This window comes from Equus asinus, chromosome 4, assembly GCF_041296235.1.
Source record: "Equus asinus isolate D_3611 breed Donkey chromosome 4, EquAss-T2T_v2, whole genome shotgun sequence".
NCBI lineage: Eukaryota > Metazoa > Chordata > Mammalia > Perissodactyla > Equidae > Equus > Equus asinus.
The window spans coordinates 114,582,099-114,604,386 of NC_091793.1; the positions used below are offsets into that span (position 1 = coordinate 114,582,099).

General features: G+C 51.3%; 1 protein-coding gene and 1 long non-coding RNA gene across 6 annotated transcripts; one reads left to right on the forward strand and one right to left on the reverse strand.

The window, feature by feature from the left end:
- Positions 1-608: 608 nt before the first annotated feature.
- LOC139045127 (uncharacterized) lies at positions 609-10,905 on the reverse strand. 2 transcript variants are annotated; one of them, XR_011502874.1, is made up of 3 exons: positions 3,253-3,393; positions 1,250-1,609; positions 609-927 (listed from the first exon to the last, which is right to left on the reverse strand). It is a non-coding gene; the product is annotated as an uncharacterized lncRNA (long non-coding RNA). The 2 variants fall into 2 exon arrangements; XR_011502873.1 differs by lacking the exon at positions 609-927 and having other exon boundaries at positions 1,336-1,609; positions 3,253-10,905.
- On the forward strand, positions 3,510-22,070 carry HOXD4 (homeobox D4). Of its 4 annotated transcripts, none has more exons than XM_044768669.2 (7): positions 3,510-3,619; positions 13,662-13,687; positions 14,531-14,683; positions 15,848-15,958; positions 16,205-16,409; positions 16,530-18,078; positions 18,623-22,070. In XM_044768669.2, exons 6-7 carry the CDS (start codon positions 17,643-17,645, stop codon positions 18,958-18,960), a joined length of 774 nt encoding a protein of 257 aa, XP_044624604.1. In that variant the 5' UTR covers positions 3,510-3,619; positions 13,662-13,687; positions 14,531-14,683; positions 15,848-15,958; positions 16,205-16,409; positions 16,530-17,642; the 3' UTR covers positions 18,961-22,070. The 4 variants fall into 4 exon arrangements, with proteins under 4 accessions (XP_044624604.1, XP_070364249.1, XP_044624605.1 ...); XM_070508148.1 differs by having other exon boundaries at positions 16,208-16,409; XM_044768670.2 differs by having other exon boundaries at positions 14,531-14,587.
- Positions 22,071-22,288: the final 218 nt, after the last annotated feature.

A 22,288-nucleotide genomic window follows, 5' to 3' on the forward strand; every position in this document is an offset into this window, starting at 1 on the left:
CCAGGGAAATGTTGGCACAGATCGGGCCAGAAGCGAAGGACCACCTGGCTTTCTATCCAGGGAAGAGGCCGTGGCTGTGGCATTCACTGACCTGAACCCTGAATTTTAAGTCACGGGTGGCCCAGGGCTTAAGAAACATTTGCACAGGAGACAGCTGCAAACGCCCATGCTGGATTTGGAAATGTTTTGCTCTGTGTGCTGCCTGAGGCTCTGCTGTTGGCTGGTATAGAGCAAGGATGCCAAGAGCCTGAAAGTATGGCTAGGGAACAGTCTGGGGGTGCGGGGTAAGCTGGCCAGAGACTGGTGCTGGCTAAACGTCAGCCAGCCCTCCATTTAAGGGACTCCTGTCTATTACCAAAATTCAGTGTCTCCCACTCAAGAATGCTCCCCAAATATCACTTTTAGAGCCACTGATTTGGGCAACATTCTATCAGGTGGGGGATCTGGTGCGAGGATGGATGTGGAAATCCAGGAAGGAAGGGGAGACAGAAATGCCCTTATCTCCTTGGCATTCTGTGCTGCTCTGGAAGTGTTATACCTCTGACCTCATTGTCCCCCTAACTCATGGTAACATTGTAGCTCATGTACAGAAAAAGACACAGTTGCAATAACTGATGTATTTGAACATACACAAATTTGGTGGGGTTTTTGCATATTTGGTGTATTTGTGCGTATACATAGATCACACGTGCAGAAAGTGTTGGTAATAAATGTAGGTATATATATTTCCTTTTGTAGTTAGGAAAAGCATGGATTTGTCTGCAAATAAAGAGCTAGGGGAATTACACATCACACACCCACTTGCCACCTTCTTTCTTACAGCGGCTAGAAACCCCCCATCATGGTGTTTCACGCAGATAGACTTGCAGTGACGAGCTCGGAAGATGCACTTCTAATTGGCTCAAATCTGTAAATACCCGAGGGTTTCTGCAACAAGGGAGCAAACATTTTTTGCTGCAGAAATTTGCATAAACCTTCAGAGAACCCTTTGCAAACCCAGACGATGCTTTTCTGCTCTGGGCTGCTTAGAGAGTCTGCTTAGAGAGGTCTGTAAACCGTTTAGAGAAAAATAGGACCATCCAATGTTAACACTGAATGAAAGAACCAAGCCTTCGAAGTGATTTAGGTTCTCTGTTTGCAAGGACCAGAAACACACAAAGGAGGGTGTGGATCTCAATGGTTCTTAGAGAAAAGCCAGTTCAGGGACTGCCATTTTGTGAGGTTCCACAAAGCCCAGCACATCGCTTACCTCTGTACAGGGGAATAAAGTGCAAATATGGCTGCCTTTTCAGTGCAAAGAGTCTTTTCCCAGCTGTCCTTCCCCAAGCTGAAAAGGAGGGTCACAAAGCTCCGCTTTTATTTGGGTAGAAGGGGACAGGAAAATTGAAAATTGAGATTATTTCTCAGAAAATTTTAGGATCGAACAATCTCTGGTTCAACATGTATAGACCAGTGTAAAGTGTTCTAGCTTGGGAGGGTCCAACAACTTGCCCCATTTTCTTGTATAATTAAAAATATTGTTTTATTATTCTTCACTGTAGAAGGTGTTGCTGTTTCTCATCCAAGCCTGTGTCTTCTGCTTCCAGGTGTTGGCTGAATCCACGGGTATCTGGGGATGGTCAAGGGAAGAGAGAGAACATTTTAATGGACCCTGACTGCTGCTATGGTTCCCTGCAGCAAAGTTAGAGCCCACTGACTTTTTCTAGAAAGAATATGACCTTTGCTGACAGATGGCAACAGAAGTCCTTTAATCAAAAACATCCAAGGTCACTGGAGCTTTTTCAAGTGATACAAATGGCCTGCTCCCAGAGGGTGCTGTGCGCTTCCTGCTTTAAGTCCATGTCCACTTAGGTACTTACTGGGTGTGAGGATGTTAATAGCAGAGAACTTGCACATAGACATCCAACGCAAATATTTATAAAGGTATTACTAGAAGTCCAAAGACAGTGTCCTTGATAGCAGGAGAGGGTTTACCTCTTTCAGGCAGGTCCTGAAGCCTGCGTGACCATGCCCATGCATTAATGCTGAGGGAAGGCTGGGGCCAGGCAAGGACATTTACTTTCTGCTGATGTTCACTGGAGCAGCTACTACCAGAAGTGCAAAGGGAACGTGACTCCTGCCTTTGAAGAAAAAGGCCTATTTTTTTCAAGGCTGAAACTGGGGAGTTGTTCTTTTCCTGGACAAAAGGAGCCCCTCTCTTCAATACTGCATTGAGCAAGCTCTTGAATGGGCAAACATTTAGGGGGCAAGGGAAGGGGGAGAACTCGAATGAAATTCCTTAGAAATGAGAATTGCACTCAGGAAGACCTAAAGCAAGGGCTTTCATTAGGGATCCAGAAAGATTTCTTCTCTCACCCAGGACTATCCAAGAGGATGCTTTCGCCCTGATAAAGGCCAGGTATTGGGAGCTCAAACTGATATTTTGGAGAGGTTGACGAGTATCTAAAACCATTTCCAGCCTTTGAGCTGGTTAGTGACTCTCCTACTGCAGAAACCCCAAGAAATGGGAGGGACCCCAATTTATGTTGAAGGGGGGAGGAGGGACTGTGAGCTCTCTTGGCCTGCAGAGCCCAGGTTTTCTGAGCAAGATCACTGGGGCTGTCTTGCCTGGAGATGAGAGGGGGCAAAAACCGAAAGTGCTTGGCCGCCCTTCCTGAGCGGGCCTTTTGGTGAGGGGAGGGGAGGAGAAGCCAAGTGACCCACACCAGGAGAGAGTTGGAAGGGTGGTGACTGCCAGGATCACCTCCCCCAGCGCCTGGGCAGTACGCCGCACTCATTTCCCCTCTAACAGCGCCCAATCGAGCAGAGGTTTCGAGTCAAACAAACAAAAACAAAAAGAAAAGAAAGAAAGAAAAAATAATGATTCCTAGGAAAGGTGAGAGAGAGAGAGTCAGGAACCGTGGAGGCAAGAGAGGCAGAAGGCAGAGGACAGGGGCACAGAGGAAGAAGGAGGAGAGGAGGGAGGAAAGAGGAGAGAGACGAGAAGAGAGAGAGGAGAGAAAAAGAGAGGAAAAAACATGGCGCTTGCGAGCTGTATGTGCAAAATCCGCAAGGAATTGCAGTAAATTCCTTTTTGTTTGAAGAAAATTTACAACTTGGTAATAGACCTTTTTATGACCTATTTGCGGTCGTCATTGGCTGCGGCTGGTCATGTGCAGGCGCCGCTCGCCTTCACGGCCTTTTTCCTGATTTCCCAGGCGAATTTCCCCCCGCATTCTGCCTTCCTAGAGCCTCACCCCCTCTTTTTCTAACCTTTGTCTCTGCAGAGGTGGGTTCCAGTCGCCGGCTGCGGGAGTGCGGGGTCCGCAGCGGCCTCCGCTTCCGCCCGGCGCCCAACTTGGCCCCATGGCCGCTTCGCTCGGGCCGCGCCGCTGCCGCCCCCGGAGCCGGTGGGGAGCCGTGCGGGCGGGAGAGCCCGGAAGGAGCCCCGGGCTCCCAGGCCCCCGCCGGCGCCGACAGCGCCGGCCAGGAGCAGCCGGCCTGCTCCGGGTGACCGCCGCCGCCGCGCGGTCCCGGCACGAGCGGGTCCCTGCCTCCCGGAGCGCGCGTAGACCGGCAGCGCCTAATGGATTACAGCAGCCGCCCGGCCGACCGCCGCCTCCAGCTCGGCCGCCTCCGGGTAAGAGGTGCCCCCGCCCCCCTTTCGCCCCGAGCCCTGCCGGCAAGGAGCTCCAGGCGCCCAACTCCTCGGGCAGCTCGCTGAGGCTGGCCAGACCCCCTGCACTTCCCCGGGACCTGTGGGTGGCTGTCTGCGCCCCATGCTTCCCAATCACTCCTTCTCTGCGCGGGCGTCCCCTGGGGCCCCGGGTGGGGTCAGCTGAGCTCAGAAGCCGGAGGGAAGCCCCATTTCCTCTCGAGATTCCGAGAAGTGGATGGCGGCAGAAAGGACTCCACTGCCTGGATGGAGAGGCTGTGGAGCCTCACCCTGGGAAGAGTGTGTAGACGGTTCCTGGACGGCTCAGCTTTGCTGGGGGCACTAAAGGCACTCGGTTGTATAGAGCAGGGTTTTGCGGTTCGTCTGTGGTCAGAGGTACCGGGAAGGCTAACAGGTGTTTTTTGAGGGTTAGGGCTAGGATTGGGGCTTGAGGTGGGGGTGGGGTGGACTCTGTGTACCCTGGATGTGCTTGGTTTGTTACTCTAGGCTTTGGTGAGTGATGCTAATTTCTAAGGTTTATGGTTTATTGGGCCTTGTGTATCAGGTGGAATTTTAAATATTTTTAACTGTTTCTCTAGTTCTTAGAGAATTTTTGTAACGACTCAAGAAAGGTCCCTCCCCCAGCTAATCTGTCAGGTGAATTTGGATTATTTTATATCACAAAATGGATGCATGTTTTGGGAGGTAATACTCTCAGAAAATCTGGTGCAGGTTTTGGGGAAAAACCGATAGACATTTCAGAAATGTGAAGCATGCCTAAGTTCAAACATCGTGTGTGTTTCTTATTTGCCAGAGTAGGAAAAGAATAGATATTTTGCTCTGTAAATATAGTGTCATGGTTTTTTGCCTACAAAAAAAAAAAATGTTCTATAGCCACGTTTTCCCCTCTACTTCAAAATTACTGAACCGAAACATTATCTATGCGTCAAAAGAAAATCCTTGCAGGAAAAAAAGAATCCTATTTTCTCTCACCAATTTCGCACGGCACTTGAGGATGCAATTCTTAAATCCTATTGCCTATTCCCTCATGGGCACGCTGTGAAATATTAAAACCTTTGCACAATCTGCCGCATTGCGCATGAGGTTGACCTGCGCATGGCGAGTATCATCTCCAATGCACCTAGCTACAAATCCTAACACAATGTTCCCCTAAATATTTCAGTGTAACTGTGTTGGCCGTAAAAGCATTTCAGAACAATAAATGACATCTTTGTAGAAAGATATTTTTAGTAATTAACGATGGAATCACGCTCGTTTCAAAATGGAGGCCACGATTTGTGGCTAGTTCACGTCTGCGGAATTGTCGTGCATCACTAACTATGATTACTCACAAATAAACTGAATGACTTTCTTATTTGAAATGTCTGTATTTTGTAACTATTTCTCTACTGTGGGACAATGGCTGTTGAGATCATTCATACTGGAAAAAAAATCATTACCTATTGAAAAGCAGGCCCCTGGTGGGCAGAGCCTGAGGAGTCCCTAGGTCGGCTGGGACCTGGGTGGGGGTGGGGAGGAGTTGTGGCAGTGATGGCCAAGCCCTAGTGTTCAGACCTTTAGTCGTTTTTCCCTGGGTTTGGTGGCCGAGTCTGCCCAAGTGACTACGAACTTGGACGGGCTGCAGATCCGATTAAGCATCAGAAGGTGATGTCCTGGGCAGATATGGAGGACTGCGGTAGCATTAAGAGCTTATTGGAACTAAATGATCGATTTCATCTAAGAATAAATAATCTGCAAACCACATTTGAACTCAGGCCACTTAGTCCACGAGGAGACTAGTTCACGCTTTTACCACTGCTGGAAATGCTCCCATTGTCACTGTTAATTCAATACAAAATTTAAATGAAATAAAAAACACTTGGACCCTAAGAGCTCACAAGCCAGAGAGTGTCACTTCCAGCGTCCTTGGCGCCAACCTCTACCCGTTTGTAGATCAGGGAGCCGGTGGCATGTCCAGGCCTTGGTGTCCACGGGTCAGGCTGTGAGCTGGGCTTGCGCTCTCCGCGAGGACTAGGCAAGAGCGCAGCTCCCTGTTAGAAATGTGGCCAAAGCATCAGGGCTGAAAACCAAACGTATTTTCCTGTCAGATGCTCCTCCAAATAAATAAATTTCGCCAGAAATCTGTTTTCTGAGCTCGAGAAGCAGGGGGAATTGGAACAAAGACAGTATTTCACTCTGGGCTGGCAGGCAGCTGTTAGAGGTATTTACGGCCTTGCCGCAGTGCGGTCGCCGAGCAGGGCACGCGGGGCCACCGGAAGCTGGGGAGAAGCCACCAAGAACTCGGAATTCCGATTTAAGTCCAATTTAGGGCCACTTTCCGGAATTGGTGTGGATAGATACCCTCTTTCTAGGAACTAGTCCCTTAGACTTGATAGTTGTGCAGAATGAGGGAGAAGTTGTGCTCTCTGAATGCAGGGTCGTTTTTCCCCGCCTTGATTAACAACTCAAGACAAGTCGTGCACTAGACGTGACATTGCTGATCCAAATGACAACCTTGAGAGTGTCCATTGGCAACATGGCGATTTTGTTGGTTTGGCGGAACAGGGCTTGCAAGTCAGAAAGCATAGTTGAGCCTTTTAATACAGGTTTTCCTGAAAAAGAAAAGTCTGTTTCCTCTCTCTCTGAGATAGGACGTCCAAGCCCGTCCGCAGGCAGGCGCTGCGGCAGCGCCCCGGGTCGCACACCGCACAGAGCTGCGTACTCCGCCCGCACCGCTCAGGGCCCCGCAGCGCCTGCCACGCACGCTCGCCCAGCGTCCCGTCCGGCGCATGTGCAGTGAGACGGCCCAGCCCGGGGATCCAACCAGCAAGGCACGGCTGGGGGGAGGGGGCGAGTGGGTCAGAGCAGGAAGATATAACACGATCCGTCCACTGCTCCCTCCCTCTTGATTCGCTACTCGTCTTTCCTTTATTCCAGCCTTCCATCTAAATATAGCCAAACATCTTGCCCTTCACTACGTTATTTTCAATCATCTTGACTCACCACCCCACCCCAATTTAAATCTGTAGTTTAGAAACAGTCTGCAAATGCGAGCTAGTGGCCAAAGGGAAGCCAAATCCTTCAAGGTGTTAAAACACACATTTTTTAACACCTTAAAAGAGTTTATATATATGTGATCCTCGGGGAAGCATATAGATTTTTTCAGTCTGGTGCTTCTGCTTTGGAAAAAGGCCTTTCCTCTTGGCGCCTGTTCAAACCGCCAAACTTGAGGCCAATCGTTCAGCTGAACCATCCCCGGATCTTGTTACGCCAGCGCAGCACGTTCGAGGGCTCTGTGGGGGCCAGTGGTTTGGCGGAGAGCGGTCAAATAAATAAATAAACGGACAAACTGGAGGGATTTTCCGCTTGGGCTCGCCTAATTAATGGGGGATGCACGCTCCCGGGCCGCGAGCCTGTGGTCAGTGCTGGGGAGGTGGGGTGGGAGGCCCCCTCAGTGCCCTCGCGACTCCTTCGGGCCGCCCCGGAGACACCGAAGGACGAGCTTACGGCCTCTGGTGCGGGAAGACCTCGGCCGGCGTAGACCAGCCCGGCCTCGGGTTTCCGGGGTTGCTGCAGCGCCCCTGCCTGGCTGTCTGGCGCCTTGTCCAGGAGGAGGCGCTGTAGGACAAGCGTCTCGCTGGCTGCCGCGACTCCGGAGATGCCCTGGGCACCCGCGGGCGGGGAAGGGGAGGTCACGTGACCCCGCCCCGCCCTCCAGTCCTGCTCGCAACCTGCTTTCGGCCTCCGAGAAGGGTCGCCGATGCTGCGCCGGCTCCCGGGGGGCTGCTTCCCGGGACCGACAGCAGAGGCAGCCACGAGGCCCGGGAGAGCCTGAAGGCAGGTTCTGGGGTAGCAGGCCACCTCACTTCCTCTGCCTTCCCAGAGGGGGCGCGATTTCTGCGCGCTGGGCTCCTAAGAGCAGGAAACTAGGGTCCCGTGGTGGGGCAAGCCGCGCCCAATCCGCAGGATCCCAAACAGACCCTTCCTGCTGAGCTGCTGTTCTTGCCACTTTCCCTTTCTTCGATCCTGGGAGCCAGATTGGGCAGCCTTGAAAAGCACATTGTTGCCCAGCGCCTCTGGCTGGCTGACGGGCCTCGCCCTGGCTTACCCAGAACAGGGCCCGGCTTCCAGGACTCCCTCGGGGCTCCTTGACGCTGAGAGCCAAGGTGAATCCCATTGACTTTACAGCTTGAGAACTCCACACATGCTCATCTCTACCCTTTTCCACATCGCCCACACGTCCTTCTTTCACCATTGTGCCCATTTCAGGCCTTTGGTGGACCCACGGGGGATTTCTTGTGCCAGGGGTGACACCCAACTTCAACAACTGGCTCTGATCCAACCCCACTGATCCTCCTTTGTCTCCTGGCAGCGCAGTCTTTTGCCTCCCTCTTTTCTCTACCTTAGGGCAATGATTCTTCATGAAGGCCTGCATTCAAATCTCTTGTTTATAATGCAGGTTTTTGGGTCTCATGCCAGACTTACTGAATCAGAATGTCCAGGACCTGCATTTTATAAACACTCTCCTCCAGGGCAATTAGGATGCACGCTTATGTTTAAGAACTACTGGTCAAGGGTCTCTCCTGTTTCTTCTACAGTTCTTCTGTCTCCAGGGGACACATTTCCTCTACTGCTCAGCACTCCCACAGTTCCAGGGGCTCCCTCCCTAATTGGGTTTTCTAATGTCACTATCCTATAGGCTGAATAATTGGTCCCATTTAGGGAAGGGGACATTGATCCCTTGCTAACTTGGAGATTTCAAAGAGATGAGTAGGTTCTGGGTTCAGACTGCCTTGGTCATATCTTTACCACTTACCTGCTGTGTAACCTTAGGCAGATCAGGCAAACGTTTTTGTTTCCTCATTTGAAAAGTAGGGATAATAAGAGTACCTTCAAGGGTTGTTATGAGAATTTTGACTAACGGCTTTACATACCTTAACTCACTGGTTAGGTACTTACAACAGTGTTTTCGCACAGCAAACATTCAATCCGTATCCCTTTTCTGCTCAGCAATCAGACCTAGAGTTTTAGAGCTGAAAGAGACCTGGTTTACTTACTCAATCCTTGCATTCTACAGAGAAGACAGGCCTAGGCTTGGTCACACAGGAAGTGGCAGACCCAGGAGAACATTGTTCTGGGACTCTTCCTATTCCTGTAGTGGGACTCCTCCGTGTCAAAGGCCCCCTTGGATCTCAGTGTCTGGCAGCTGCCTATAGGTAGACTTCAGGGCTGTACCCACGAAGAAAGTGCCCCTAGCTCCTCAGTGGACAGATGTCAGGTAGGAAAGGCCTCACACCCACCAGGGACATCTGCAGCTCCTACAGAGGGCTTCAGGTCTTTCCAGAGAGCAGGCCCCACTGTCCACCTCCTGGAGTCACCTCCACCACCACCTATCAGTCACACTCACCAGGGCAAGTACCCTCTTTTCAGTCTCTTGAAATCTGGGGCAGAAAAGCAAAAGGCCAGTGGGCAACAGCAGAGGAGGCCAGGAGTGCCCACTCCCTGTGAATCTGCTTGTGCTCCAAGATCTGGGCTCTGGGGCCATGGCCAAGCTGCAGCTCCCAACTTGGGTCATTGTCATGCCAGGGTATGTCTTGGAGAAGACCTACCCCACAAATCTCCATCAGCCCTTCCAATTGTTTGAGATTCTTTATATCTTTTAAAAAGAGTTATGTAAATGCTACTTCAGGCTACAACCCACACACATGCACAACCCCCTGCAACCAGGTTCCATCGCCTTGACTTCTGCCTATAGACTTTTCCTGAGGGCTTCGGCAGCCCTTGGCCAAGCTGCTTCTCTTGGCTTAACCAGGAGTCCACCTGGGTCAGATTTTCTCTCAGCACACATATCTCTTCTACTATCAACCATGTCAGGCAGAGTTTGGCCCATGGCAGAGGGCAGTGCTGCAGCCCCCCAGCCACCCCCAACTCCTGTGCCATCTAACCGCCATCCCCGGTTCTCAAAGGACTTAGACAGCCACACCAAACCCTGCCCTTTGGGACCACTGGAACCTTTTTCAGCTGCTGACCCCACCATCAGAGATCCTACCCCAGGGCCCCTCCTTTTTGGATCCTATCTCTTGCTAATAGAGTTTTCCCCTGGGGTCATCTTTTCTTCCCAGAGGACAAGCCAGAGTTCCCATAAGTGGACTCCATTTTAGGGGGAGGGGGTGGTGGGAGAAGTGTTCCTCTTTCAGTGATAGAGTACAGTGCCAACAATATGGAATCCTATTTCTCTCCTGCTTGATACTCCCTGCTCAACTCTTCTCTGGCTCTACTCCCAGCCTATGTCCCTGTGTCCCTAAGTATCAGGCCTGGGCAGTCTCTTCTTCCATCTGCCCCCAGCCTAGGGAGTTCATCCAAAGCCCCATCCCCAACCATCCTGGTTGTGCAGACACTTAAAGAGGAGAACTCAATACCAGCTCTGAGCAAGAGGCCCCTGCGCAAGGGGCTGTTTGGGTGGGCAGAGGGCTGACCTCATTACATTTGAGTGCAGCTGATGCCTCCTGGGGCCCTTTCATTCTCTCCTTCTGGAGAGAATTTGGACTCCTCTTCCATTACCACCACTGAAAGTCCTTGGGAAAACCCCAAGAAATTGGACCAAGCTAGTCTGCTGTTCCCCCTGGTCCTCAGCCTGCTTGCTAGACTGTTCTTCCCTATCCCAACTCTCTCATTCATCTACAGAAGCCCAGGACATTGAGGACTGGGGCAAGGGAAGATTGTAGGAAGGTAGACCCTCTCTCCTTCATCACGTTGCCTGGCTGTCCTGAGATTAGAAAGTAGCTGAAGACGTCTGCCTCGATGTTTCCTTTCTTTCCTCCTTTTCCCTAGGCATAGCTAGTTACGTTCCTGTTATCTAAATAGACCGAGTAGGCTGTGTAATTATATTCCTCTTTTTATGTAAGCCACAGTGAAGACTTCAGGCAAATCCCAATCACCACCTTCTTCACCATTTGCTCAAAAAATAGCTCCTGAGCCCCGATTAGGTGCCAGGCGTTGTTTCAAACATCACCTCCTCAGCCTGGTCTTCTCCTTATGCCATCCAATTGCCTAGAAAGTCATGCATCCTTGGATTGTTCCTTTAACTTAAGGAAAAATAAAGATTTTCCAATATAACTTTGTTATAGTGGGTTAACAGGGACTACTTTTGAAGCTGTTCACCTAGTGCTAGCAGAATCAGAAACCATTTTTAAAGGGTTGATCTTTACTCATACTTTAAAAACAGATGCTACCAACTGTAAAAGCAAAAGATCTTCCTAAGTGGCTAATGACTGGGGGGGGGGGGGCGGGGGGGGGGGGAGGAGAAATAGATGCCATACAGTCCAAGCTAACAGCCCCCTGCTTTCTAGCTAATGAAAGTCAAGTCAGGAAGCGGGTTTAGAAATGCACGGAAATTGGGATGCAAAGAGATCTTTGTAGAGAGGGAGATGGGCTTGATGGGATTTGTTGATGAGAACTTTTGCAACTGAATTTGATTTAGAAATCACGTGTGTGTGCTCTACAAATCCACACAGAACATCCATTCTGTTAGTTGCAATAGTTAAAATCACACATTTTCACACTGATGGCAACTCTAGCGGGCTATAGAAGGATGTTGGGATCAATTCTCTTTTTGCTTACTCTCTTGGTGGAAGCTGGGGGCATCTTTCTCACCCCCACCTCCCCAAGCGTAGACTGTCACATTCTCGGGGAAAGCAGCGCTCAGGCCCAAGCCCCTTTTCTTGGCTTTCTCAGCAAGAGTGCACGCTCCCTCCTCCTCTCTTAGGCTCTCCCTCTGGTGGGAGTGGTAGTGGAGAGGGTTGGGGGGATAGGATCCCACCCAGCTTTGGGCCCCCAGGACTGTGAGCCCTGAGCCCTGTGGTTGGGGGCACGGTGGGACTGGGGACATCTGACTTCCTGGGCTCTGGTTCCTTAGAGCCTCATTTGCTTCCTCACACCCTGTCCCCTTCACACCAGGGCTGTTTTATTGTTTTATAACCTTCTTTAGAGCTTCAGTTGCCAAAGATTCCGATGGGGCTATTTTCCACTTTCTCACTTTACCAAACCCTAAGTCTTGCTGTTTTAAGCAGTTTGGTCACTTGCAAAGACTTCCCTTTCAGATCTAAGCAAATTATAGAAAGCTCTAGGCAAGGGGCTACCTTCAGCTTTCGCTGAGCCCATCTACAACAATACAGAGCCAAGTGTTAACTCCAACAGCCAACCCACCCCCAAGCCCACCCAGCCTCTCCCTAACCACCCTTTTTCTATTGAAGCTTGAACAAAATCTCAAATAACTTCTAGTATAAGCAAGTAAGATGTAGCCTTTGACTTTCCTCTTTATTTATTTACCACATCTAGAGCTAGAAAATGATTGAAATAAAGGAGTTGATGGTACTCACAGAGAATGCAGCCAAAGAACCATAAGACATGCCCACCAACCAGCTTTTTCCAAATTGTACTATCTCCCAACTTAAACAGACGGCTCTGAAAAGATGCTATATGAAAAGCACGGGGTATTGATATGAATCTGATCCCCCTTGCATCCTGGATATTTGGAACTATTTAAATGTGAGGGAACAGTTGCAGTGAACCTTTATTTAGTGAATAAAAGTTTAAAGCCAAAGGTTATTTATGGTTCTGCAGAGATGGGACCTGAGTGGCTATTTATGAGCACGTGATTCCAATAAACTTTGTTTTATGGCTTGAGAGTTGACAAGCCAAAATATAATTCCCACCATAAATTAGGTTAAGAGCATACAAGTGCAGATGCTTGGTTCCTGGAGCAGCGATAGGAATGGGAGAGGCTCCAGCTAGCACCGAGCTCAGAAGGAGACAGTTCTCCTCCCAGCTCCCCTGCCCGCTAGGAGAGAAAGCCAGTAAGTCACTTATTACTTTTTCCACGACAACTCCAGGGGTGGGGGATTTCTCTGCCTCCTCTTGGTCTTGTCTGCCTGGGGTGGAGAAAAGTCCCATCGAAGTTAATTCTAATTTTAGCCTAAACCCAAATTAACAAATGGAATGAGAATTCTGGTTTTCTCCCCTCTCTCTGGGCATAGAAAGTTAGGAATTGAGGGCTCCTACTTCACAAGAGGGACTTACTGTCTCTCCCCTCCCCATAATGGAGCATCTGCTTCCGAAGTGGGATGAAACTGTGGTAGTCTAGGTGGAGAGAGAGAGAAAGGATGAGGATGGAGATGGCTTTGCCTCTGAGATTTCTCAGAGAAGCCTACCATCCTAGAATAAAACTAGAGGAGATAGAAAACTTAAAGCAGGACCCCGGCGCCTGTGAGGACCGCTGCTTTGTAAGATTGCTTTGTGGGTTCTCCAGCAGCAATGCTGACAAAATGATGTCATATCCATAGAGCTGGATAACATTTTAAAGCATTGCCAATTACCTTTAAACCCATCGATTTTCCTCCTCCTTGGTTATCATTTGGGTCCTCATTTCCCTTGGAAATTGCTCTTTGTTTTGAATTGGAGAAGAAGTGGGAAGGCAAGTCCCAGCCATGCGTGGTCCTTCTTTGGGAAGAAGACAGGTTTTGGGAGTGCTGGTTGGGGCTGGGGAATTTGAAACCGATCTGAACCTGGAAAAGGGGGCTGAATTGCTCCCAGCGCAAGACTGACGGGGAGCTGGGGCGGGAGACAGATGCAGCGGCTGCCCCCTCCCCAGTGGACCTGAGCCCACCCGGCCGATTGTGCAGAAGGAAACACACAAAGGCCTATTTTCTCCTCGCTTCCCGTTTTCCCACTGGGGAAACCCTGTTACAGGCAGCCTGAGTCGGGCCAAGCAACCAGTAAGGTTTTGCCCAAGGATGCATGGAGTGGGGGAGGTGGTAGGGGCCATACTCTCCTACTCCGTGGGTCTGCCCTTGAAGACTGCGGTCTCTCGCTCCGCGGAGAACTTGGCGCAGTTCCTGGGGGCGGGCACCCGAAGCAAGGAGGTCTGGGTATTGGTGGGGTGTCTGGGCCTTGTCATTTTTCTGTGTATCATCTATCTCTGCTTTATTATCCTGTGGAATTTGAGTGACCCTCGTTTTCATTGCAACAGGTTCGGGACCATGAGACACCGCCGCTGTAAGTACCTTCCCGTTTCTTCCGAATCGCGAAGAGGCGGTACCGATAGCTGGAGAGGTGGTGGGCGAGGGCCACGCTAGGGGGTGGGTGGAAGGGAGAACGGCCCTGCCTCCCCTGGCCTGGCGATACGAGGGGAGCTCCCTTGGAGGTGGCGACTCTTAAGTTGAGCTCCCAGAAAATTTTTCTGGGGCCTAGCTCACAGTCACCTAACCAAGGGAACGCCGCGAGCTCTCGCCCTTGTCCCCTTGGGCCTCCCTGGAACCTTCCGGGCCTTTCCAGGCCTCCCCAGCTCGCACAGGTGCAGTTCTGCCGCAGTGTACGCTTCTGTTAAGAGCTTGCAGCTAATTAGCAGCCCGCCCTATTAACACGTTGCGGCGAGCGTTGCCTTCTGCTCGAACCAACCTGCTAAACACCAAGGCAACGGGATCCCCCTCCGCAGCCCAGCCCAGCCCAGCTTAACCCGGTCTAGCCTAGGCCAATCTTCTCTTGTTTTTAATGAAAAGAAGGGGAAAAAAACAAAAACAAAAAACAACCCTCTATGGCTACGGGTGTTTTCAGTTGGCCCTCTTCCGGGAAGGGCTGTGAATTCTGAGCTTTACGTGGAAGTCCCTCCTCGCCCCTCCCCCGGCCCCAGCCCCCGTCGTTTGGGCTCTGGGTTGGGGACACCGGCTGAATGAGGAGCTTTCACCTCTGCTTCTCAGTAATTACAATTCGAGAATTTCCCGCACCAGAGCCGCTGGTATTGCAGGCAAACTTGGGGGGTGGGAGGGTTGCGGTGGGGGCATAGATTTTTGGGGTCCTGGACTCGGAAGTTTGGATCTGAGTTGTATGTGCCGCGGACAGGTACATTTCTGAGGAGGCCCGTGAAGGCTCCAGGAAGAAGATTTCACTAAGATGATGGTACGGCCCCTCCCTCACTGCAAAACGGAGATGATTTTATTTTAATGGAAGATGGAGTATGCGAGAGCGGTAGGAACCAGGCACCCTCCCTCTCTGGTGAGACGCCCTCTTTCCAGGGTCAGAGAAGCTGGGACTTGGCCCTGGGCCAGGTTTCTTTGCCCTCCAGGCTGGGCAACCTGGTTGATTCCCTGGGGCCTGGGCTCACCCCTAGAAGTGGAGATTCTGCCCACTACATGGTTCCCCTCTAGGAATCAGGCTGGCTCAAGTGAAACGGGCTCTGAGCTCCAGGCTAGAAAACCTGGTGTCCCCAGGACCCCCTGGTCTTGCCCCCTTCCTGTCCATGCCTGGCTCTGGGTGCTTATCTCTGCCTGCGCTCCTCCCTTGCAAACCCACACTCGGCACCCTGTAGCTGAACACAGCACAAAAAGATCGAGAGATCAAAAGCATTTGTATGGGCAGTCGAGCGGGAGGTGAATATTTAACGCTTTTGTTCATCAATAACTCGTTGGCTTTGACCTGTCTGAACAAGTGGAGCAATAAGGTGAAATGCAGGTCACAGCGTCTAACAAATATGAAAATGTGTACCCTCACCCGGGTCCCCACCTGGCCCAGCAGGCTCCCCCAATTTGTCTGGATAAAGCCCAGGCCCAGTGTCCCCAGGAAGGCTGGTGTATGGGAGCACTTGGCATTAGGGGAATTTGAGGTGAACCCCCTTGGGGCAAGGGAATTGGGCATGGGGCAGCCTCGGAGCTCTTGTTAGAATTGGCACCCAGGAAATCCCTACAAAAGAGCCAAAGCACTGGAACCAAAGGATGGGGGGAGGGGTGTGCAAGTGCAAAGTGCGGAGTAGAAGCAGGCAGCCAATTTTGCCAGGCTCCGGGCAGAGGGGATGGATGCTCCCCTCTCCACCCCACCAGGCCCAGGCTGAGGCTTGAAACTGATTTTTGAATCATGAGGGGAAAATCAAAACAATCAAAAAAAATTTTCAACACCTCTGGCCTATGCTCAGGGATCCAAAAGCCCCACTGAAGCCCGGGCATCCCTCTGCCCCCAAACTCCATCCTGGCCCTGAGTGCCTCTGTGCTCTTGGTGCCCTGAACCAAGGGGTGAGCCCCAGATGGCGCAGAGGCGCTGGGGCGGGCGCAATTCGTGAACTTTTGTACTTTTGTGTGCTGCTGTCGGCAAAGCAAAAATAATGAAACTTTGTGATATGTTTGTAAATGATTTCGAATGACCCCTCGCCCTGCCCTTCACCATTAGTGCGCTGGCCCTGGCCCAGGGCAGCTGGATGCCTGCAAGCAGCGCCTGCCGTGGGGTCTGCAGCAGCAGCGGACAGGACGGAGAGGCCAGCCGGGCTCAGGGCCCAGGAAGGTAAATGCGCAACTTCTGGGAGAACTAGCTTCGTTAACCATCCTGGCTTGCCTCGGCAGTGGGAAAAAGAATGGGCAGAGGATATTCCCCTCTTGCCTCTTTTTCTTCTGCCACTGAGGGATTTGCTCCTTTCTGGAAAATACCACTTGATAAGGGAGGGGGGGAGAATATTTGGATCTGGGAAGGGGGGTAATAAAGCCGCCATTTCTGGGATGGATTATTTTTTTCTCTTCTTTCTCTCTTAAGAAGACTGTCCTGGCTCCTTGGCTGCTCGGTAACCTCAGCCCCAGTACAAGGATGGGGAACTCGTTGCTGCAAATTGTCACCAAGTCCTTCAGGCCACCTGAACCGTCTCTGAGAGTGCGGGTGGCTGAGTCCGTGCGGTGGCCGCTCCGAGGAAGAGACCAAGGCTGGCAGCAGTCTGGGTACCTGCTCTGGGTGGAACCCGGAGGTAGTAACGTTGTCTATATATACCCTGTAGAACCGAATTTGTGTGGTATCCACATAGTCACAGATTCGATTCTAGGGGAATATATGGTCGATGCAAAAACTTCACGTTTCTCCAAAACAGCCAGAGTGGGAAGTGGAGGCCAGAGGCAGCCGGCGCGGGTCAATCTTCCCTTTCTGTTTTATTACCTTGGACTCCAGGAGGATCGACGGAGCCTGGTGGCAGAGAGCAGCCTTTCCCTGGAGAAGACCCTCACCTTTAAACAGAGGCTCTTGTGTAAACCCTTAATTGGTTGTATGAATGCAGGGCCAAAGGGCTAGATTTTGGGAGACTCGGGACTGAGGTGGGAGGCCAGGTAGCACCCCAGCTCTGCCCTCCAGCTTGAGGTTGGAGGGTGTCCAATGTGGGGGCTCACTGGCCGTTGACTGCCCTGTGCGAGGAAGGGGAGCCGGGAAGAAGGCGTGCAGGGTCCTTCGGGGCCCATTTGGGTGAGATGGCGGTGCCCCCACGGCATTCCTGGCCCACTCCTCAGTTGCACAGGCAGGGCCAGCAGGGCCTCTTGCCATCGCGGCAGAGCCCGACTCTGACTAGAAACACCCCGGCCTGGGCACTCGCAGAAAGCTTGGCGGTTACTCATTGCCTAATTTGGTTCACGCCAGCCAGATTGTGGTAACTTTTGGGTGACCCTGATGAAGACAAAGCCGGGACTCGTCCTTTGTATGGCAGAGTCCCCGTTCCCGCGGGCTGGGCAGGCGGGAACCTGTCTGCCTGGGGTCCTCTGCCCAACTCACAGGCCGCCTCACTCACTCACCTTTGGAGCCCTGCACCTGGACAGATACCGGGATTCAGTCCCCTTTGAACTGTGCCCGCTTTGGGGGGCTGCTTTCAGGCGGGGTGAGTAGAGAGGGCACTCCAGGTTAGCGAACTCAGTGGCGGACAAAAGCTGGGGTTACCTGCACCGAATGAGGGTGCTGGGGATTAGAACTAACATTCACATCTGGCGGGGGCCCTCAAATGTGCCACGGCGAGTCACTCGATTACACGTATGTTATTTAGTTAAATTTGTGAAAATTATGAGATGCTCACCAACCCGGTGATAAACTCGCTCCCTTGCTATTGGCTGGACTGGTCACATGGCCACCAACTTTATTCAGTTGACAGCAAGTAGGAGGGCCCTATGGAAGGAGAAAAAAAGACAACACGAGAAAAATTAGTATTTTCTACCTTCTGAAATTAATGGCCATGAGTTCGTATATGGTGAACTCCAAGTATGTGGACCCCAAGTTCCCTCCGTGCGAGGAATATCTGCAGGGCGGCTACCTAGGCGAGCAGGGCGCCGACTACTACGGCGGCGGCGCGCAGGGTGCCGACTTCCAGCCCCCGGGGCTCTACCCGCGGCCCGACTTCGGTGAGCAGACCTTCGGAGGCGGCGGCCCCGGGCCCGGATCGGCGCTGCCCACACGGGGTCACGGGCCAGAACCCAGCGGCCCCAGCGGCCACTACGGCGCCCCAGGAGAGCCGTGCCCCGCGCCCCCCGCACCCCCTCCCGCGCCCCTGCCCGGCGCCCGGGCCTGCAGCCAGCCGGGCGGCCCCAAGCAGCCGCCCCCCGGGACGGCCCTCAAGCAGCCGGCCGTGGTCTACCCATGGATGAAGAAGGTGCACGTGAATTCGGGTAAGGCACCGGCCCAGCGACCGCTCAGTCCCCACCCTAGCCCGGTGGCCCGGGCCCGGGAGGGGTTGCGAGTGGGTGGGGGCGAGTGGGGCTTCAATGGGCGCCGCAATTACTCTCTCCATAAATTTTTATAGCCGAGGGAGCAGGCCGGGACCATGTGGCTGGCTGCTTGGCTGTGGGCGCAAAAGGGGGTGGAGATGGGGGTGGGGTGGGGGAGGACTCCATTTTCAGAGCGGAGGGAACCTGGTGGAGGAGAGGCGGCTTTCCAAAATGCTTGGGAATTCCGGGGCTGGCGGTGGGCCGGGGAGATAGGAGCGCCTTTTGGGATCCCCGCCTGCCGGCCAGCCTGGGGAAGTGGGTGAGGGTGCGGGGGTGGGTGGGAGGAAGCTTGTGCGCCAGGGAGAGGGCGGGAGGGAGGAAGAGAGCGGGCTGGGGAGCGCGGGGAGGGCGCGGGCCTCGGGGCGCGCCAGGAAGTGAGCGCGGTGGCGAGGGGCCTAGCTAGTGGCCGCGCGCTGACCTGACTGTGCTGTGTTTTGTCTCGCAGTGAACCCCAACTACACCGGCGGGGAGCCCAAGCGGTCTCGGACGGCCTACACCCGGCAGCAAGTCCTAGAACTGGAAAAAGAATTTCATTTTAACAGGTATCTGACTCGGCGCCGTCGGATTGAAATCGCTCACACCCTGTGTCTGTCGGAGCGCCAGATCAAGATCTGGTTCCAGAACCGGAGGATGAAGTGGAAAAAAGACCACAAGCTGCCCAACACCAAAGGCAGGTCCTCATCGTCGTCTTCGTCCTCCTCCTCCTCCTGCTCCTCAGCTGCCCCTGGCCAGCATTTGCAGCCGCTGGCCAAGGACCACCACACGGACCTGACGACCTTATAGAAGTGGGGACCCTGGGCCCATTCCTCCCTGCGCTCCCGGCTGAGCCGAAGCTGCGGGGGCAGGCCGGGCCTGCTGTCACCTCGCTGGGCTCTAAGGTACTGTGGGGTGGACCTGGGACACGCAGGCCGCCCTCGGACTAGGTTAGCATCCTGCCCGAGGGCAGCCCCCTCCCTGGAGTGGGGATGGGGGTGGAAGGGGGGCGGGATTCTCTCTCTAAGTATATTATCATATGGCAGGAGCTACTGAGAACACAAAACCTTGGCGAGTCATTAAATTCATGAAAATCTCTGCTGTTGGATTTTGAATTTGCAATTGAAGGTTGGATGCTTTATCCCAGTGTGAATTTGAACATCCTCCCTCACTCCACCCCTCCAGGGATCTTTGTGGTTTAATAATGTGGGGGAGTTGAGGCAGAAGGTTGGCCACCCTTGTGCTAGGTGCTTTCAGTGGAAGCAGGAGAGCTGGGCCAGGATTTCTGAACTTTCTGGATTGTCTCTATAGTTTCCCGTGTGAAAAAAAAAATAGTTTGCTCCCAGTGGCCCCATGCCCAAAGAAAAGAAGGAAGTGGAAACGGGTTATTTTATGTTTAGATTATATTTGCTTACATATTTATTTGTTGGGGAGTGGGATACAGAAATAACTGACATCTTAATGCCAAAAATCTTAAGATGGTGAAAGGGGCTGAGTTTCGGGGAGCAGAATCAGAGATGTGTGGACTTACTTTTGGCTGTAGCCAGCATTTTGAACTCCACCCCCTCCCCACTCCCCAGAAATGGGGGGGGGGCAGCTTTACACTTCTAGAGGGAAGCAAGGGTCCGCTCAAAGTGAGTTCTTGAAAATATATTTCCATATGTGCTTTTTTCAGCAGTGTGCTTACAACCAGTTCTGGGTGATTAAAGGAAAGGGGAAAAAGAAAGAAACAAATGGTCCAACATTTTCCTTCTGGGGAAAGAAAACAAAACCTCTATGTTCTGGGTCATTAGATAATGACTGAATTTTCTGTTCCAACTGGATTCCGAATACCCCATATATCAGTATTTTATAGGAACTGGTGTATGGGCTATATGGGAGAAGGGATGTGCAGTAGGGAGAAAGTGGTAGGTGAGGAAGTCTTGCTATAAAAAAGAAAGAAAAAACTGATTCTAGACATCCACCAAAGTTGGTCTTAGGGTTTTTTCCCCTGAAGTTGTTATCTTTTAAACATATCTAAGTTTTTCACAACCTGTTTTTTCTCAACCCAATTAGAAGCAGAAATGGTAGAAGTATGAAAGTTTTCAGGCCCTCTTCCTTGTCTTGAGAATAGTGGTTCAGAACCACTCAAACAACAGGAGAGATGTTCTTTAGTCATTTTTCTTATGCCTTGCCTGAGAATGGTTCAAAGCTCATTTTTCTAAAATGCTGACCCTAAGCATAAGAGGGAAACAGTCAAAGGCAATGACCAGAGTTTGTATACTCAAATGAAACAGGGCTTTGGAAGTTTAAACCCCAAAGCCTCAGTCTCCAAAAAGAAACCCCTGGAGTAGCTACGGAAAAGTGACAAAAGCAGGGAGGCAGTAGGGGTGAGCTTGAAAGGGAGATTCAGAATTGGGCTATTTTTTCAGTGCTTCAGAACACTTTCGAAGGTTTCAGAGGTAATTTAAAAATATATCTAAGTAGAGAGGGAAAAAAAGACTTTCTCTTCAGGCGTGTTCTTTGGTTCGGTGTCTCCTGAGAGCGAGGGCAGGTATTCACTGGAGTCCCTAGGCTGAAATTCCACTTCTCAAAGTATCTTCCAAGCCTTGGTCTTTTGTATTAGATCCTGGGGACAGCTCTTTGTTCCTCCTTGGGGTGAGCCTGGCTCTCAGACTTGCACATGGCAATACTTGAATATCTCCATGTCGGGATATTAAAGATGGATATTCCTGCATTATTCGCATCATTGTTTCTATGACAAAAAGCACAGAGTTCATACATAGTCAAGATGTCTTTTTTCTGATGCCCTCACGTTGAGAAGCTGAAAAGGTATTTTACTGAAGTTCGGCTAAATTACAGAATCAGGTTCATCCAGAGGACAAATTTTCTATTCGATTAGCTGTATTTCAGCTGGGAGGACTGACCTCTAAACCCTTAACCTTTTGGACTCTAACTACCCTTCTCTTCTTTTTTCCCCTCTAACATGGAGAGCAGTCTTTGGATGTAGCATTTGAAAAGAGCCGCTATCCTTAGGCAAGTTGCAAAGTTGCTAAGATTCTTTCCTAAAACCCAAATCTGTGAATACATTGAACCTTCTCCTTGGCAGCCGGGGAAAGTATATATTTTCACAACATCCAAGGACATATATATTATAAAGATTATTATATAGATTTACCCCCTTCCCAAAAGTTCAGGTTATTCACTCCAGCTTCAGACCAAACGCCAAAACTGCTTAACTGCCTTCACCCCTGCCGCAGAGAACAGCCAAGAGGCATGTTTTGATGAAGAAAACCCAAGCTCCTTCTCAAACATAGCCCCACTCCTTGGAAAGTAACTTAATCAGAGAAACAACTTCTTTGTTTATAAGTCTCAGCTCTCCTTCTCAGCTTCCAGGGATTGTCTTTTGAAATGTTAATGGAGCCTGGATGGCCCAGAGGGCAGCCCTCAACCCTGAGGTCCCAATCGGACCCCAGCGTCCATTTGGGCCCACAGGAGTGGGGCAGGGAAGAAGCAGGGCCCCCAACCACCTAGGGCAGGGAAGGAAATGAGCTTCCATCTGGGAACGTGCTCTGGAGAAAGCTGGATGTGGAAAGGCTCCATGCCCATTTGCTTTTATTTGTTTCCAGTTTGTTCCCCCAAATATGAGCCAGAAGTGTTTGTTTTGGTGTTTTTTTCCTAAAGCCGTGTTCGGGGGGAGTGGAGTGTTTGCGGAGGACATTGCTCCTCACACTCCCACCTCACTTTGTCCACTGCAGCCTTTTGTTGGGAAAGGACATGGTCAGTCAGCCCCATGGTGTCTGTTCACACAAGATGCTTTTTTAATAGAATTGACCAATGTTCTGCTGCCACTGATTAAAGTATTATTTATACTAATTGTTGCCTGTAGTTTTGATGTAATTCATTGATCTATATTTGAAATAATAAAAGGTGTAGCAAAATCTCCCTCCTGTTTGGTGCCTCCACAGCAGCCTTCTTCATTGAGTCTTCTAAAAGCTGGCATTCAGTATAAGCCATTTTTTATTGTCTGCAACATGCCTGGCGTGTGAAGGTTAAACTGTAAGACTTAGCAATTCTGTCATTACACCCTCCCCCCTACATACACACTCCCAATTTGGCCACCATATTTTGTGAGTATTGGGAAGCCTTGGGTTGGATT